The 18,583-nt window shown below is 44.1% G+C and overlaps 1 protein-coding gene across 3 annotated transcripts in view; it reads left to right on the top strand.

Moving 5' to 3' along the window:
- The window catches only part of LOC117513757 (voltage-dependent L-type calcium channel subunit beta-4-like), a 240,032-nt gene that overhangs the window by 89,584 nt on the left and 131,865 nt on the right, over nt 1-18,583 (top strand). For all 3 annotated transcript variants that reach the window (XM_034173992.1, XM_034174000.1, XM_034174008.1), the window contains 3 exons: nt 10,310-10,480; nt 12,549-12,671; nt 12,811-12,938. In XM_034173992.1, the coding sequence (XP_034029883.1) occupies nt 10,310-10,480; nt 12,549-12,671; nt 12,811-12,938 (422 nt within the window). The remainder of the gene's footprint in view (nt 1-10,309; nt 10,481-12,548; nt 12,672-12,810; nt 12,939-18,583) is intronic.

Raw genomic sequence — 18,583 nt, 5'->3', positions numbered from 1 at the left:
AAGAAAGTCCGCGCACGTCTCCACACAACCTCTGTACGGCTCAGGAGGGCTTATGTATGCTTCAGGGGATGGTGGGAGGGGTTGTTGAACCACCACTGGAACATTTATATCCAGCACAGGGTCGGCAGGAGGAGGAGCTACAGCAGCGCCCTGAGCGCTCGCCGCCACTTGCGCGGAGAGAGCCTCCACCCTGCGGTTCAGGAGGATGTTTTGCTCGGCTATTTGATCCATCCGAGCCGTAAAGGCGGTGAGAATATGCTGTAGCTCACCAATCATGCCTCCTGCAGACACCTGCGCTCCCTGCTCTCCCATTGGTTGTTCAACAGCCTGGTGACGCCCCTCGGAGTCCATGACGCTGGCCGAGATATCCTGTTGGGAAAGTGTAGTGACACGGACCCACAACAGGGGGCGTAAATGAACGGACAATGGAAGGAGTCAAATTATAACACTTTACTGTTGTGAATGACACAACCAAACACAGCAGATTACAGAATGTGCAAAAGTCAATCAATAAAGGTGTCGTGTGGGCAGGCTCGACGATAGGAGACGCCCGTCTGGAAACGAACCGGAACCACACGATTTCCACTACCACCGAACCTGAGGAATACTGGAGCCGCCAAATCCCGAAGTCCCCAGGTGGCCACCGTCTCAGCGTGTCGGATCTGGTACTGCTGGCAGAAAGCAAAGACAGTCAAGTGTGGGTGTGAGAACACCCAGCAACAATCCTGGTGGGAATTCCACCTCCACCTCTCACTCAATACTTGCAGCGCGTCCTCAGAGGAAAAAGAGTGCAGTATTGCACAGCCTCCACAAAAGGACCGGTACTCCTGCAAACACTCACAATAAACAGATTTTCAATATTACCACAAAGGCTGAGGATATTACCTCTAGATGAAGATGATATCTCGGCAGTGTGGTGGAGGTGTCTTCCTGCTTTTATTCCAGCTGTGGTTTGGTTGATTAGTGACAGCTGTCATGGATGATGGGTGACAGCTGTCACCACGGCTTGTTCCTGAGGCGGCAGCGCCCTCTCGTGCCTGAAGCCCGCACTTCAGGCAGGGCGCCCTCTGGTGGTGGGCCAGCAGTACCTCCTCTTCTGGCGGCCCACACAACACAAACATGACATAAATAAACCCTAGAAGTTAAATCTTTGAAGGAATATAACATGGCAGTCATCATACGAGGTCTGTTAGAAAAGTATCCGACCTTTTTATTTTTTTAAAAACCTGATGGATTTAAATCACGTGTGCTTGCATGAGCCAACCTTGAACCTTCGTGCGCATGTGTGTTTTTTTCATGCCTGTTGGTTGAGTCATTTGCTTGTAAGCAGCCTTTGTGTGAGGATGGGTGGAGTCTCTCATCGTTTTTTCTTTGCAAGGAAATGGCGGAATGGCTGGAGCAGCGCGACTGCATCAAATTTTGCCAGAAACTGGGCGACAGCCAGGTGGAAACCATTCAGATTATTCAGACGGCTTTCGGTGATGAGCCTATGGGCATCACACAAATTAAGGAGCGGTACAACCAGTTTAAAGTCGGCCGCACAACGGTGGAGAGCGCGCCGCGCTCTGGTCGGCCATCAACATGCTGAAATGACCAGATCAATTACAAAGTGAACGCTGTGGTGATGTGGGACCGTCGTGTGACTATCCGAGAAATTGTGGAAGAGGTGGACATCAGCACTTTTTCAGCACATTCCACTGTGACAGAAGATTTGGCCATGAAAAGTGCTGCAGTGAAATTCATAGGCACGAAGCTGATGGCGCAGCAAAAGCGCCTTCGTGTTGAAGCCTCACAGGACATGTTGTGACATGCCCAGCTCTTCCACCATTTGGAAGATTCAGACGACTTTCGGTGGCTTTTCAGTCATGTGACTATCCGAGAAATTGTGGACGAGGTGGGCATGTCACAACATGTCCTGTGAGACTTCAACACGAAGGCACTTTTGTTGCGCCATCAGCTTCGTGCCGATGAATTTTGCTGCAACTCTTTTCATGGCAAAATGTTCTGTCACAGTGGAATGTGCTGAAAAAGTGCTGATGTCCACTTCTTCCACAATTTCTCAGATAGTCACATGACTGTCCCACATCACCACAGCGTTCACTTTGTAATTGATCTGGTCATTTCAGCAAGTTGATGGCCGACCGGAGCGCGGCGCGCTCTCCACCATTGTGCGGAAGTCTTTAAACCGGTTGTACCGCTCCTTAATCTGTGTGATGCCCATAGCATCGTCACCGAAAGCCGTCTGAATAATCCGAATGGTTTCCACCTGGCTGTCGCCCAGTTTCTGGCAAAATTTGATGCAGTCGCGCTGCTCCAGCCGTTCCGCCATTTTCCTTGCAAAGAAAAAACGACGAGAGACTCCACCCATCCTCACACAAAGGCTGCTTACAAGCAAATGACGCAACCAACAGGCATGAAAAAAATCACACATGCGCACGAAGGTTCAAGGTTGGCTCATGCAAGCACACGTGATTCAAATCCATCAGGTTTTTAAAAATAATAAAAAGGTCTGTCACCTCGTATGTGTATATATATATATATATATATATATATATATACTTTTTTTTCAGTTTTCATTTTAGTTGTACTGTTGTCCTTGTTTCAAGTTTGAGTCTGCAAGTCAGGCAGATCAGGTGAGAGATTATGACTTCTGTACTTAGTATCTTTCTTGTCACTAGTGTTGATCCCTTCCATGGCCAGGAAATGTGTTACTAACTGTCTCTTTGGCATTTAACATGTGATTACGCTGTAACAGTTAAGTTAATGTATTTTTGTGTAATAAAACCATTAATAGTGACAAATTTTGCTCATTTTCTTTTTTCAGTTGATGTAGATAAGGACAAAATTATTCGCCCCCATGAAACTTAAAGTTTTCATCATAATTTTCCCAAGTACTTTTCTAGCAGAGCAAGGAATTTTCAACACAGCATTCCCCATGCCATTAATGGGCCTTTTCCCACAGCAGAGTGTATTCCAAATGCAGACTGCGGTGTGCTGCATCAGCTTCAGGCTTGGCATCTCATGGTCAGTCCAGCACCCTGTGGTCTGTAGGTGTCAATCTGCAATCCTGTGTAACATTATCCGCACCTCGGACAGAGAGAAAAAGAGCAGTATCAGTCGGCTGGGAAAACTACCCTTAAGGTATAATTCATTGGCATTAACATGAAAGCGAAGAAAATACTAAGGTGATTGCTTGCTGCTAGCCCAAAGCTTCATTAACAGACCCAGAATTTAGATAAAGTTGAGTCTGAAACCTGTTCCGTTGCTAATAAAATGAATTTGAAAGGATAGGAACCATAGTACCATACTATTGTTATGTGTCGGACGCAGCTCGGAGAACCGACCAGCGTTTGAAGGACCCAGTATGAAATAAGCAGAGCACGGTACAAAGGCTAACTGAATTTAATACATAACAGTGATAATACAAAAAGATGCGGCCTGGCGTGGTGCGCTCCCAGCAGCGCTAACGGTCCGGAGCCAGAAGCTGTTTCGGACCCAAGGACCCCGCCGACACCCCCCAGGTGGCCGCAACAACCGAGTCTGTGAAAGAAGGAACCATTATGTGAGTCCACACTCTACACACAGAACACTTAAAGGTGTACAAACAGCAAACACTTCCTGGCTTGATTACTGATCAGCTTCCAACCTGCAGGCATGGAACATCCCGTTCACAAAACTCCACCGCAGTGGAAGCTGATACATGACTAACAAACAGCTCAATACAATAAGGTGTGAGGGACACCACATTTACTGACTGTATAAATGTTAGTCACAAAATCCAACGTACCTCAGGAAGTGTGCTGACGAGCGTGAGACCTCACCCCCTCCTCTTTCACAGACCGTGCATCAAACCTGGACGTTTCTCAGCATCCGCTGCTGATGAGATGGCTCCCAAGACGACGATCTCACCCGTCTGGTCACAAGGTTGAGTCTCTGGCAAATACACACTGTGCACTCCAGTCTTAAATGCCAACATGCTCCAATCCATCCAGATGCACCTCAGCTGTGAGTCCTGACGAGTCGCAGGTGATCAGGGTGAGGTCCTGACAGCCTCAGCAACACAGCCACTCAGTCCCAAATGCACGCCACCTGGGAGGAAAACAAACAGACAAACAAACCGGCAGCCAGGCCCCCCCCAGCCATATAACAACTATGCTAGTATACTAGCCATACAAGAGGCTGAATAAATGCCATCTTAAGTCTGGACTTGAAAGTCTCTACAGAATCTGACTGTTTTATTGCTGTAAGGAGATGATTCCACAAAACAAGTGCATAATAAGAGAAAGCTCTGTGACCCACAGATGTTTGATTCACCCTAGGGACATGCGTGTCATGGGAAAAAAAAAAACCTGTCCAAAAAAATAAATAAATAAAACCGGTGTGTGTGTGTGTGTGGGGGGGGGGGTTGTCCTGACGGGGGAGTTCGTGGTTATGTTACGGCAGAGCGCCCCCCCCCGCCATCTCACCTCTTGCGTTAGGTGAGCAACGCTGCACACTGCAGAATTTGTGCAGGGGGAGGGGGGAATCATTCAATGTTTGGACGAGGAGGTGGTCGAAACGGAGTAAGACATGATCATGGATAGGAAATGATCAAAGCCATCAGGTGCCCAATTTCGAAAGAAAAAGAAAGAAGAAGAGGAGAAACGAGCAAAGGAAAAAGGTATGTATTGATTTACGTATTCCCGCAGCTTCACAGTGCTTTAAACAGTGTGGACGCTAAGCGTCCACACTGTTTAATAGCGACACAAAGACTGCAGCGAAACGAGACGAGTCATTGGATAAATGCTGGGCTTTGTCCCGCCCATCGGACACTCAGCGTGTCTGGAGGTCTATGGGGCAGTGGGCTGGCCTCGGCTGGCCCGGACGCTCAGCTTCTGCATGATGATTGGATGATCTGTCTGAGGCTGAATCCCTTTTTGATTGACAACGAAATGAGTGAATCAGCGATCTTTTAGTGTAAACATCCGTGGGAGCATTTTTTAATTTTCATTCTGTTCTGAGTTGAACCGGAGACTTTTCTAATCCTTTTAGCGGCATTTTCTTTGTTTAAAAATGACTAGCGACAAATCGAGCTTCTATTTCTGGTGTGTTTTTTTGTAGCTGCTTGTGTTTGGAGACTGACTTCTATCACTCTTTCTGACTTCTATCGCAGTTTCTGTCCCTACCGAGCAACGGGTGCTGCTGAGCTCCTCCACCGTCACAAAGCACTCACAGGCGGACACACTTCACACTAGCCTCGCGCCAGTCCCAGCTAGCAAGCTAGCTAGGTAGCAAGCTGCACATAATGGCAGAAAATTTGAATGTTGTGGACCAGATTTTGGCGAAGCCATTTGATAGTCTTCCTTACGAAGAAGCCGTGGCTGCTGTCATGGCTTCAGCTCTCAATGGTTTGCAGGCCAAAGTTAAAGCAACAGCCCCCAGTGCAAAGTTTGTGTATTGCTGTGCACACAGACTGAATCTGGTTCTGTCTCAGGGGGCTAAATGCTTATCTGAGTGCAGAATATTTTTTGCATCACTCTCTGGGTTTGCCACATTTTTCTCAAAATCCACAAAGAGGATGTTTTTTCTTGAGTCTGCAGGCAGCTCAAGGTTGCCCAGAAATGCTCCTACTCGATGGAATTTCACATCATGGATAGTGAGCACTGTGGCAAACAATTATGATGCCCTCCTGCAAACTTTTGTATATAGACTGTTTTCCTCTTACTTGTTTTGCACTTCTTGTTATTTATGACAAATTATTGTGGTTTGCCATTTTTGCCTTTAAAGAGTGTTAACTTCTTCACTTGTTGCTTCCTGTTACTTATGATACACAATAGTGTTTGTTATTTCTTCTTATGTGTACAGTAATGGGTACAGAATTTACCTGTGTCGTTAGTTCATTTATTTATGATACATGAGTGCGCTTTACCATTTTTGCCACTTTAATGTATAGGGGTTTTTTTGTACATTTTTTGTCACTTCATGGTTTTCTGTAATATACAGATTGTTTAACTGCTTTTTTTATTTATATGGTGCGACTTTAATGGAGATTTAAGTCTTGTTCATTATGGTGAATGGTACTCTATGATAATGCAAAGTGCACTCTGTTGGTAAAACTGAATGATGTGCAATATTTTGCCCATCGGGTGGTGCTGTAGTGCAGCTGTGCTTTCTTAAATACCTGTACTGTATATAGTTGTAATGTGAAGTCACTGAGTCTTTTGTTTTTTATGTTCAAAAACTTTATTGAAGTAATTATTGTTTATCTTTGTGTTTGTTATTGCAGTAGACATTAAAACCGGAAATTTGTTCTTGAAAATAGCTGTTGTGAGTTAATTTGTGGGATTGTGGGTGTACTGGACGAAGTTAGTGTTTTCATGGGTGGTGGGGCGGAGCTGGTGGCCACGTAGTGTGCGCGGGGGGGGGGGGGGGCGCACGCAGGGGGTTTTGCCCGGGGAGTAAATCACTCTAGGACCGCCCCTGCAGGCCGGTACATAGGGTTTGATAGGTCAGCTAAGTAAGGATGTAAGTTGTTTGAACTTAAGTTTGAAAGTTAAATCAACTCTGACTTACAAACTTAAGTTCAAACAACTTAATTCATTCAGGTTTTTACAAATTGTAACACTTTTTTAAGTTGGTTAAAACATTCTCTGTTTTTAGTGTATGTTTACAGGACGCCAGTGAAGAGACACCAATATGGGTGTAATGTTATTGAAATTTCTGCTTCCTGTCAAGAGTCTGGCAGCAGCATTCTGAACCAGTTGGAGACCCCTAATGCTGGACTGCAGTAAACCAGAAAATAGAACATTGCAGTAGCCCAGTCTAGAAGAAACAAATCCATGAATCAGGGTCTCAGCATCAGCCATAGACAGAATGAGATGAATCTTCACTATATTTTGCAGGTAGAAGAAAGCAGTCCTCATAATATCTCTAATGTGGAGGTCAAAGGACAATGTGGAATAAAAAATCACCCTAAGTTCCTCACTTTGTCAGTGCGATGTACGACATGCAAGCCTAGGCTAAGCGTTAGCTGGTCAAACTGATGGTGATGTCTCACTGGACCAAGAACCATCATTTCAGTCTTGTCTGAGTTTAAAAAGGCAGCACAGTGGCTTAGTGGTTAGCAGTGTTGCCTCACAGCAAGAAGGTCATGGGTTTGATTCCCACCTGGGGCGTTTCTGTGTGGAGTTTGCATGTTCTGCTCGTGTTTGCGTGGGTTTCCCCCAGGTGCTCTGGTTTCTTCCCACATTTAAAGGCATTCATGTTAGGTGAATTGGAAACTTTATAATTGTCCAGGTTTCCCTTACAAAAGAGATCTCAATCTCAATGAGACTAACCTGGCTAAATAAAGGTTAAATAAAAATAAAATAAGAAGAAATTCACTGACAGTAGTCACATTGTTTCCAAGTGTCAGTATCGTCAAGAAATTAAAAGAGAACCACACAGTACAGTCTGGTAGAGGTAAGAAGTGAAAGATTACAAAGACTCTGGAAAGAAAAATAGTGAGGGATGTGTTGAAAAACCCCAGAACAACTGCCACAATACTAGTGAATGACTTAGCCAACTTAGGAATTGTAGTCTCAGAGAAGACAATCACTAGATCTCTGGACAGGCATAGACTGCGAGGTTGCAGATAAAGAAAAACTCCACTTCTGCAGAAGAGACACCTCATCAAACCAGAGTGAAATATGCTAAGGACAACCTGGAGAAAGATTATGCATACTGGAAACGTGTCCTTTGGTCAGATGAGATGAAAGTAGAGCTCTTTGGTCATAGAGACATTGTTTATGTTTGCAGAAAGAAGGAAGAGGATTATAACCCAAAGAACACACAGTCACCTTCAGTGAGAGTATTATGCTGTGGAAATGCTACAATGCGGCTGGAACTGGGAATCTTCTCAGGGTGGAAGGAATCATGAAGAAAGGATATGTGAAGATTGTGAAAGAAAACCTCAAGCAGTAAGCAGCAAAACTAGGTCTGGGCCGTCGCCTTGTCTTCCAACATGACAACAACCCAAAACATACACTTACACCAGGTGAAGAACTACCTTCAGAAGACCAAAGTTAATGTTACTGACTGGCATGCACAAAGTCCTGATTTGAATCCATTGAAAATCTGTGGGGTGAACTGAAGACCAAGGTCCATGCCAGAAGACTATCCAATCTGGCGGAGCTTGAGAGATTCGCTGAGATTCCTCAGGAGACATGTCTGAGACTTGTTGAAAATACAGCTGCTGCCAGCTGTCATCCAGCAAAAAGGATACATACGAGGTGTATTAGATAAGAAACTGACACTTTTATTTTTTTTTAACTATATGGATTTGAATGACGTGCGATTACAACAATCATGCTTGAACCCTCGTGCGCATGCGTGAGTTTTTTCACGCGTGTCGGTGACGTCATTTCCCTGTGGGCAGGCCTTGAGTGAGATGTGGTCCCGCCCTCTCATCTGAATTCCTTTGTTTCACACGCTGCTCGAGATGGCGCGCGTTGCTTTATCAAAATTTTTTCTGGACCTGTGAGGAATATCCGAGTGGACACTATTCGAGAAATTTAGCTGGTTTTCGGTGAAAAGTTTAACGGCTGATGAGAGATTATGGGGTGTTTCTGTCACTGTAAGGACTTCCCACGGAGCAGGATGTCGTGCAGCGCTTCCAGGCGCCATCGTCGGCCTGTTTCGAGCTGAAAACATCCTAATTTAAGGCTTAATTCACCCAGGACGTCGTGAGAGAACAGAGAAGATTCAGAAGAGGCCGGCATGAGGACTTTATGCGGACATTCCACTGTTTAAGGACATTTTGTAATGAAAGACGTGCGTGCAAATTCGCCGAGTCGTTTCCGTGACGACTCGCCGAATCTGTGTGCGCCGCGACAGGAAAAACACCTCCGTGTTGAAAACCATTTGTAAAATTCAGGCGGCTTTTGATGGCTTTCAACAAGTGAGTAACTGAGAAATTGTTTAACAGCTTGGGCATGTTCCAACTTGCCCGTTAAGGTTTCCAACGGAGGTGTTTTTCCTGTCGCGACCCCCTGCGGTCGGGTCCAGCCCGACATGTGACTCTGCCCGCACATTCTTTCATTACAAAATGTCCGTTAACAATGGAATGTCTGAATAAACTCATGCCGACGACTTCTGAAAGTTCTCTGTTCTCTGACGACTTCCTGGGTCAACAGAGCCTGAAATGTGGAAGTTTTCAACTTGAAATGGCGAGACGCTGCCGCCTCGAAGCGCAGATCGCCGTCAGGCGCCGTGGGCCGTCCTAAAGCGACACTACCAGACCAAAATCTCTCATCAGCCGTTAAAATTTTTACTGAAAACCAGCTGAATTTATCGAATGGTGTCCACTCAGTTGTGCCTTACAGTTTTTGAAAAATTTTTTATCAAACAAAGCAGCAGGCTCTGAGCCATTCCTAAACAATGAAAAATCGACGAGAGGGTGGGCCACTCCTCACTCAAAGACTGTCCACAGGCGAATGACGTAACCGACAGGCGTGAAAAAACTCTTGCATGCCCACGAGGGTTCAAGCATGTCTGATGTAATCACACGTGATTCAAATCCATATGGTTTTTGAAAAAAATAATAAGGTCGGATACTTTTCTAACAGACCTCGTATTATCGTCAGAGGGGTTTAGTTATTTTGAGCCTGGTAGTTTAGGGTTTTTGTGAAATAATTTTGTTTCTGTGTTTAAAGTAAAATAATGTAAGCATCCCAAATAAAACCACGACATTTAGAAATGCTATGTTGAAAATTCCTTATTCTCTTAAACAAAAAACAAAACAAAAACAACAACAAAAAGACATTTTATAAAGTTTTGAAGAAAATATTAAATTTCATAGCGCGGCTAATAATTTTGTCCTCATGTAAAAGTGACCAAAGCACCAAACGTAGTGTCATCTTCACTGTGGATCTCAGTGAATGTCCCTTCATTGGTGTTAAGATGCCCTGCTACTGTAGCCTGACTCCCACCTCCTCAAAAACTGTTTGAAAGCAAACTTGATATAAGTCATTTTAATTCTAAATTGACTGTAGGAGAGAATGATTTGCTGTCTCTGTGACCTGTGATCGACGGGCTTTCTGTTTAGGGTGTACCCTTCTTTTTTGCTACAATGTAGAGTTACACTTGTGAATAAAATTCACAATAATAAAAATGAAAATAAAAATGAATAAAATTCTCCCAGTGGTCAATAACTAAGCAGTGGGTGTGCAAAATTAGGAGAACACGTAGTAGTTTGTTTCTGTAAATGATCAGGACTTACACAAGCATTTAAGCTAATTCTGTAGCTAATGTACAATTCCACTAATCTGTAGCATCTGTGTAATATTTGTAGGGCTCAGCTGATTCATATACTAGCAGACCATCAGACTCAGATGTCTCTCTGGAGGAGGAGAGGGAGGTACAGGCCCATGTCCAGACCCAGAGCCCAAGCCAGAGCCAAGGGACCGGACAAAGTCGCCAGGAGAGGGAGCAGCAGGCCACCATTCAACTGGAGAGAGCCAAGGTAGTTCGATAGTGACAACCCACTTACTACCCAATTTTATACCATTGTGCCACCAGACATACTGGAGTTGAAGCTTTTGCAGGGGATACAAAGGTCCTTATCAACATTTTGGTGAGAAACATGTGTCTGGTCAAAGTTTAGAGCATTTTTACAGCTTTAAAAATTGGACTATAATTCAGTTTCAATTCAGTTCAATTTATTTAATTTATATAGCACCAAATCACAACAAAGCTGCCTCAAGGCACTTCACACACGTAAAGTCTAATCTTACCAACCCCCAGAGCAAGCACGCAGGCGACTGTGGTAAGGAAAAACTCCCTCTGATGATTTGAGGAAGAAACCTCAAGCAGACCAGACTCAAAGGGGTGACCCTCTGTTTGGGCCATGCTATCAACATAATTGATGAAACAATTTACAAAACGAAAATACAGGAAATTTTGCCAGTGCACAGGATGGGAGGATTGCAGAAGTAGACACCACACTCATCTCTGGATGGAGCTGCACCTCAAACAGAGAGAAAAAAACAGAATCAGGCATCGGAAAGTCAACAAATACAGTATAAATTGTCACCATTAAGCAACAAGAAAAACAGAAGAAATACTAAGGTGATCGCCGGCCGCTAGCCCTAAGCTCCACTAAAAGACCCAGACTTTATCTGAAGCCGGGCGTCAGATAAAGACCCAGACTTTATCTGAAGCCGGGCGTCAGATAAAGCTGAGGCCCGGCCCACTCTGTTTCCTAATAACATGAAGTTAAAATGGTTAAAAGCATAGTAACATTCTATGCCAGTATGCTAGCAATACGAAAGGGAAAATAAGTGCATCTTAAATCTGGACTTGAAAGTCTCTACAGAATCTGACTGTTTTATTGATGCAGAGAGATCATTCCACAGAACAGGGGCACAATAAGAGAAAGCTCTGTGACCCACCGACTTTTTATTCACCCTAGGGACACAAAGTAGTTCTGCACCCTGAGAACGCAGAGCCCGGGCCGGTACATAGGGTTTAATTAGGTCAGCTAAGTAGGTGCTCGTCCGTGAACAATTTTATAGGTTTGTAGCAGAACTTTAGAATCTGATCTCACAGCGACAGGAAGCCAGTGAAGAGATGCCAAAATGGGTGTAATGTGGTCAAACTTTCTGCTTCGTGTCAAAAGTCCTGCAGCAGCATTTTGAACCAATTGGAGACCCCTAATGCTGGACTGCGGTAAACCACAAAATAGAACATTGCAGTAGTCCAATCTTGAAGAGACAAATGCATGAATCAGGGTCTCAGCATCAGCCATAGACAGGATGGGATGAATCTTCGCTATATTTCGCAGGTGGAAGAAAGCACTCCTCATAATATCTCTAATGTTACCTATTATGATCCCTATTTTTAATGTATTTAGGAGCCATTATAATGTGGTTATACCAGTGCAGCATTACGCTACTGTGTAATATATTGATTTCCTTCACCTATAGAGGCTGGAAAGTAATTAGAAGTGTGGTTTGATTTTGTTTTACATGTTAAAGCATAAAACTACATTATTGAATACATGCACTGTGTTAGGAATAGACCAAAAGTCACAGTGAGGACCTAGAATGTATTGAGTGTCAACAAAGTCAAACAATAATTTATTGGTTAACAGAATATTGAAAATGTACAAAGGCCGACAAGGAGGCACCAAGGCAGGGAGACACAGGCTTGACCAGGGCGCAAACTGAGTGAAGACCAGAGCGGGTGGAGTGTGGAAACAGATCCAGAACCAGGTGTCTGCGCAAGAGCCGACGGACGGCAGGTATGGCGGAGAGCAAAAAAACAGAGATATCAGTGTATACAAGGACTGATCACAAGGAAAACACAAAGAAATTATTAATTGATAGGAATACTGAGGCCAGGTACCCTGCAGGCAAAGCTGAGTTTCTGGCGATTATAGAGAGACAGGACTGGGTGCTTGTGATTACTGGTAGGTGTGTGAAGGCAGCTCCATGACGCGACACCTGGAGAAACAGGAAGGGAGGGAGAGTCGAGCAGAACCAAGGCAGCACGACTCACCATCTATATAAAATTGTTTGTCTAATCTCCAGACAAAACCTGTGGCATTTGCTGTAAGGACCAATGTCAGCTACTGTGGAGCACTGGATGAGGATGTTCCAGTACCGGCCACAGCCATCTCCTTCGACGCTAAGGATTTCCTCCATATAAAAGAGGTACATCTTCAGCACCAACTGTCAGAGCAAAACACGGCCGGTTCCAGTTAATAATCAAAGAACTGACATGCTTTCTTTCTTTTGTTCTTTCTTTCTTGTGGGTATGTCTGTTGTGTTACATGACTGGTGCTATGTTTAGAAGTTCAACAATGACTGGTGGATTGGTCGCTTAGTGAAAGAGGGTTGTGAGATTGGCTTCATCCCCAGTCCTCTGAAGCTTGAGAACATCCGACTCCAGCAGGAGCAAAAAAGAGGACGGGTCCAAGGGTAAGTAAAGAAAAGAAAGTTACGCAACAGGTCAGAAATGTGCATTATGAGCAGTTTAGGTATATGTAAAATGCTGGAGATGAAATACTCGTGCTGAGATGATACACCTGTCTCCCTATAGGATACATATCTGGATGCTTGAGTGCTGTATATGTATCATGATACTTCAAGGAATGCAATTCCACAAGTATTGCAATTTGATGTTACAATATGTTGTTTTTGTTTGTTTTGTAAAACTTCCACGTGGAAAAAAGACTCCATACCATAAGCCATCTTTAGAAAAATGACATCACATTTTCTGATTTTTCTTTTCTTTGTTTTTTTGTGGAACACAATACTGTGTTTTTGGTAATTAAATAAATGAAACACTTTAAGGTGGACTTGGGTGCGTCGAATGTGGTAAAAGCAGCTTGCAGTAGGGTTGGCCAATATGTGCTTAGTTGGAGTATCATAGCGTTTGCCACAGCAGCACATCAGGCAGCAGAACTCTTCTTGGATTCTAGCCCACTGGGCTGGAGTTTAGTTGGACTCCCCACCTTAGCTCAGTATGTGTCTGCCACGCGATCACCCAGCACGCAATCATCCGGTGCATCTCAGTCATTTCATATGCAAGTAAAGACTAGACAAATTTACACTCTGGCTGACACTCTGAGAAGTACACTTTTGTCAGTGCTCAGCTTGATCTCTGAGGAAATCCCAGAGTGACCTCTCTCACAACTGTCTGCCAATATTTCTGTTTATATCTGCTTGAAACAGTTAATGTTATGTCATACTCAAATACTTTGCTCCTTCTGCTTAATAAAATCAGCACTGCATTTTTATCTTCCTCACATATAAGCAACTGAATCTGAATTATATTGATTCTGGAGGTTAAATTGTGATTTTCATGTAAAAAAAAAATTGCCAAAACTTTACTAATATCAGTACATAACTCATTTATAATCCACAGGTTTCTTTCTAGTTTGTTTTTCTTTCTTTGCCTTACATCAAATTGGCAAACTGAAATGGCTCAAATTTTCACTGATGTGTGCAAAAATCATGAGTGCATCAGAGATGATGGGTCCACTTCAGACTGACACTGACAATGAAGCAGTAAAAATCAAGCCAAAGAAATGAAACTGCTCTCAATTTAAATTCTAATTTATTTTCATTTATATAGTGCCAAATCACAACAAGGTTGCCTCAAGATGCTTCACACAAGTAAGGTCTCACCTTACCAACTCCAAGAGCAACAAACTCCCTCTGAGGAAGAAACCTCAAGCAGACCAGACTCAAAGGGGTGACCCTCTGCTTGGGCCATGCTACAGACACAAATTACAAAACAATTCACAAAACGAACATACAGGAAATGTTGCCGTGCACAGGACGGTTTCCAGAACAGATACCACACCCATCTCTGGATGAAGCCGCACCTGAAACAGAGAAAAGAAAAAAGCAGAATCAAGCATCAGAAAGACAAATACAGTGCAATTTGTCAGCATTAAGCAAGAAAAAAACAGAAGAAATACTAAGGTGATCACCAGCCACTAGCCCTAAGCTTCACTAAAAGACCCAGAATTTAGATAAAGTTGAGGCCGCGGCCAGCTCCATTTCCTAATAAAATGAATTAAAAGAGTAAAAAGCATAGAAACATACTATGCCAGTATGCTAGCCATACGAAAGGGAAAATAAGTGTGCCTTAAGTCTGGACTTGAAAGTCTCTACAGAATCTCACTGTTTTATTGATGCAGGGAGTCATTCAACAGAACATGGGCACGATAAGAGAAAGCTCTGTGACCTGCAGACTTTTTATTCATGCTAGGGACACAAAGTAGTTCTGCACCTTGAGAACACAAAGTCCGGGTCAGTACGTAGGGTTTAAGTAGGTCAGCTAGATAGGGATGTGCCAGTCTGTGAACAGTTTTATAGGCTAGTAGCAGAACATTAAAATGTGATCTCACTGGGACAGGAAGCAAGTGAAGAGATGCCAAAATGGTGGTAATGTGGTCAAACTTTCTGCTTTTTGAACCACTTGAAGACCCTTAATGCTAATATTGCAGTTGTCTAATCTAGAAGAGACAAATGCATGAATCAGGGTCTCATCATCATCCATAGACAGGATGGGACAAATCTATTTCGCAGGCAGAAGAAAGCACTCCTTGTAGTATCTCTAATGTGGAGGTCAAATGACAACGTAGGATCAAAAATTACACCAAGGTTCCTCACTTTGTCAGTGTGATGTGTGACGCATGAACCTAAGCTAAGCGTTAACTGGTCAAATTGATACCGATGTCTCACTGGACCAAGAACCATCATTTCAGACTTATCAGAGTTTAAAAGTATAAAGTTGCTAGACATCCAGCTTCTCACTGATGCAAGGTAGTCATAAGGGTTTTACTGTATGTAGATGAGATTGCCAGCAGTTATTGGCATGTATAACTGAGTATCATCAGCATAGCGTTGAAAGGTAACCCCAAAATGTCGCAATATCTGCCCAAGGGGTGCAAACCCCAAATTTCATGTCACCAAGGTTAGAGGTAGTGTTATTTTACAAAACAGTGAGAATGACTGGTCAGGTATGACGTCAACCATGGTACTCCCAGTAATCCCAAAATGATTCTCCAGCCAGTCGAGTAGAATATGATGATTCACAGTATCAGATGCAGCACTGAGATCAAACAGCACCAGAACTGTAGTGGTGTCTGAATCCATTGCAAGTAGAAAATCATTCACCACTTTAGTGAGAGCTGTCTCTGTGGAATGGTATTTTCTAAAAGCAGACTGCAGTGGCTCGAACAGATTATTTTTAGTAAGGTAGTCCACAAGCTGCCGTGAAACCACTTTTTCCAGAATTTTAGAGCAAAATGATAGATTTGATATTGGCCTATAGTTTTTCATTACGCTAGGGTCAAGATGAGATTTCTTAAATAATGGTTTAATCATTGCAGAGTTGAAACATTTAGGAACAGATCCAGAAGTTAATGAGAGATTAATCATTTCCAGGATCAAATAAGCAGGTTGTACTTTTTGTAGACATTACGAGTTTTGTCAGCACGCCTAGTGAGATACTATCAAATTCTTTAAATCTAGGCAATGCCTCAGTAATGGCACCCACCTCAATAGCAGAGTGTAGTGGCTGGGTTAAGGCATGCTGGGATATGCTCAACCTAATGTCTTCTATTTTCTTCTCAAAGTAATCCAGGAAATCTTGTGCTGTAAAAGGAGCGCGAACTACAGGTGGTTGTCCATGTATAAATGTTGCCACCATGTCAAACAAAAACTTTGAGTTATGCTTGTTTTTGGTGATCAAATCAGAGTAATAGGTCCGCTTTGTAACCATTAATGCATGCTTATAGTCTAAGATAGCATCATGCCACACAAGGTGGAATACTTCTAATTTTGAACTACGCCATCTCCGTTCTAGACATCTAGCTTGGGGTCAAGCAAATAGTCATTGAACCAAGGTGACTGTTTTGGGGGGGCGTGGTTTTAACAAAGGTGGCGCAATCATGTCGAGTGTAGTTTTGAGCACCGAGTTTAAACTATCCACAAGACTATCTACTGATTGAGCATTTTCCCCAAACGTGAAGCTAAGATATCATGCATTCTAGCTTTGAGTTCAGCCATAGGGCCGAATTTGGCAGTGTGAATGAACTGGAGAACAGCTGAACTTGCAGATGGTGGAACAAAAAGATGTCCAGGGGGACCTCCCCCAGGATTCAGATGGTGAACCTGTGCCTCCCTGACAACCCTTTCAGTGTCCCACATCAGAGCCCCAATTATCATCTGGTCAGGGAGAATGTGGTCAGAGGTGGTTTTGCTGTTGAGGGGGGTGTATTGCCGAGAGAGAGCATCAGGTTTGGTGTTCTTAGAGCTGGGTCTGTAGGTGAGAGAAAAATTAAATCGTCCAAAAAACAAATACCACCTGGCCTGCCTGGAATTTAACCTTTTGGCAGTTTGAATGTAAGCTAGGTTCTTGTGATCTGTCCATACAATGAAGGGAATGCACATACCTTCTAACCAGTGTCTCCACTCCTCCAGTGCTTCCTTCACTGCCAGGAGTTCCCGGTTACCCACGTCATCATTGCGCTCGGCGGGAGACAGACGCTGAGAAAAGAAGGCACAAGGGTGGAGCTGCCCATCGCCCTCAGCCCGCTGGGAGAGGACGGCCCCCAATCCCAATGTTGGAGTCATCGACCTCCACAATGAACTGATGATCCGGATCGGGCTGGACCAGGACAGGGGCGGTGGTAAAACGATGTTTGAGTGTGTTAAAGGCCTGATTGGCTTCAGGGGACCAGAGAAAACAGGTTTTAGAGGATGTGAGCTGATGGAGAGGGGCAGCTATCTGACTGAAATTACGGATAAACCTACAGTAGAAGTTGGCAAATCCAAGGAATTGCTGAAGTTGTTTGACGTGGGGAGGGAGTGGACCATTTGGAAACTGCGGTGATCTTAGCTGGGTCAGGCTTGATTTGATTATGCTCGAAAACAAAACCTAAGAAGGAGACGGAGGGCTGGTGTAAAGCGCACTTCTCCGCCTGAAACACATGGTTCTCAAGAAGTCTATTAAGGACCAAACGGACATGTGTATGTTCTTGGAAGTTTCTGGAAAATATTAAGATATCATCTAGGTACACGAATACAAACCGATTGAGGAAATCACGTAGTACGTCATTAATGAGAGCTTGAAAGACGGTGGGAGCATTAGTGAGACCAAACGGCATCACGAGATATTCAAAATGGCCCAGGGGTGTATTGAACGCAGTCTTCCACTCGTCCCTCTCCTTATTGCGGATGAGGTGGTAAGCGTTTCTAAGGTCTAATTTGGTGAAAATGGACGCCCCCTGCAGCGAATCAAATGCCGAATCATGCAGCGGAAGAGGATACCTGTTACGGACAGTAATGGCATTCAATCCGCGGTAATCAATGCAGGGGCGTAAAGACCCATCCTTCTTCCCCACAAAAAAAACCCTGCCCCTAAGGGCGATGAGGAAGGATGGATGAGACCGGCTGCCAAGGAGTCTTGAATATGCTTCTCTATTGATTCCCTCTCTGGGCGCAACTGATTATAAAGCCGGCTGGAGGGAAAAGAAGCACCCGGAAGCAAATCGATGGAGCAGTCGTACGGTCAATGAGGTGATAGGGAAAGTGCGCGATGTTTGCTGAATACGTCTTTGAGATCATGATATTGCTCCGGAATGTTGGAGAGATCTGTCGTGAACGGAAGTGTTGTCCTTAGACCCCTTGGCGAGGGGAATGGAGGAACGGAGACAATGGAGGTAGCAAGCCTCACCTCACCGAGAGATCGTTCCTGTCGGCCAGTCTATCGCGGGATTGTGAAGATTAAGCCAAGGATGCCCCAACACCATGGAAGGAGAGGAACGATAAACAAAAAACTCCCGGCGATTCCCAGAAACTAAGACCATGACAGGTACTGTTTGGTGAGTGATCGAAGGAAGAGGAGTGCTGTCTAGTGCCGAAACCTGGATTAGCATTGCGCCGGAATCAACAAGAGCCTGGAGTTGAAGAGACATATTATCAGAAAAGAGAGTGGCCGGGACTTGAGTGCGTGAGGAACATTTACCCATGAATTGAGTACGGCTCACCAATAGCCCGGGGTCTATTGGCGAGCGTTGTCTTTTGGCCGAACCGGACATTCACGA

The sequence above is a fragment of the Thalassophryne amazonica genome, chromosome 1 (genome assembly GCF_902500255.1).
Source record: "Thalassophryne amazonica chromosome 1, fThaAma1.1, whole genome shotgun sequence".
NCBI classification, from domain to species: Eukaryota; Metazoa; Chordata; class Actinopteri; order Batrachoidiformes; family Batrachoididae; genus Thalassophryne; species Thalassophryne amazonica.
Note: the sequence above shows the minus strand (reverse complement) of the source record. Positions and strands in the feature narration are given on the sequence as shown.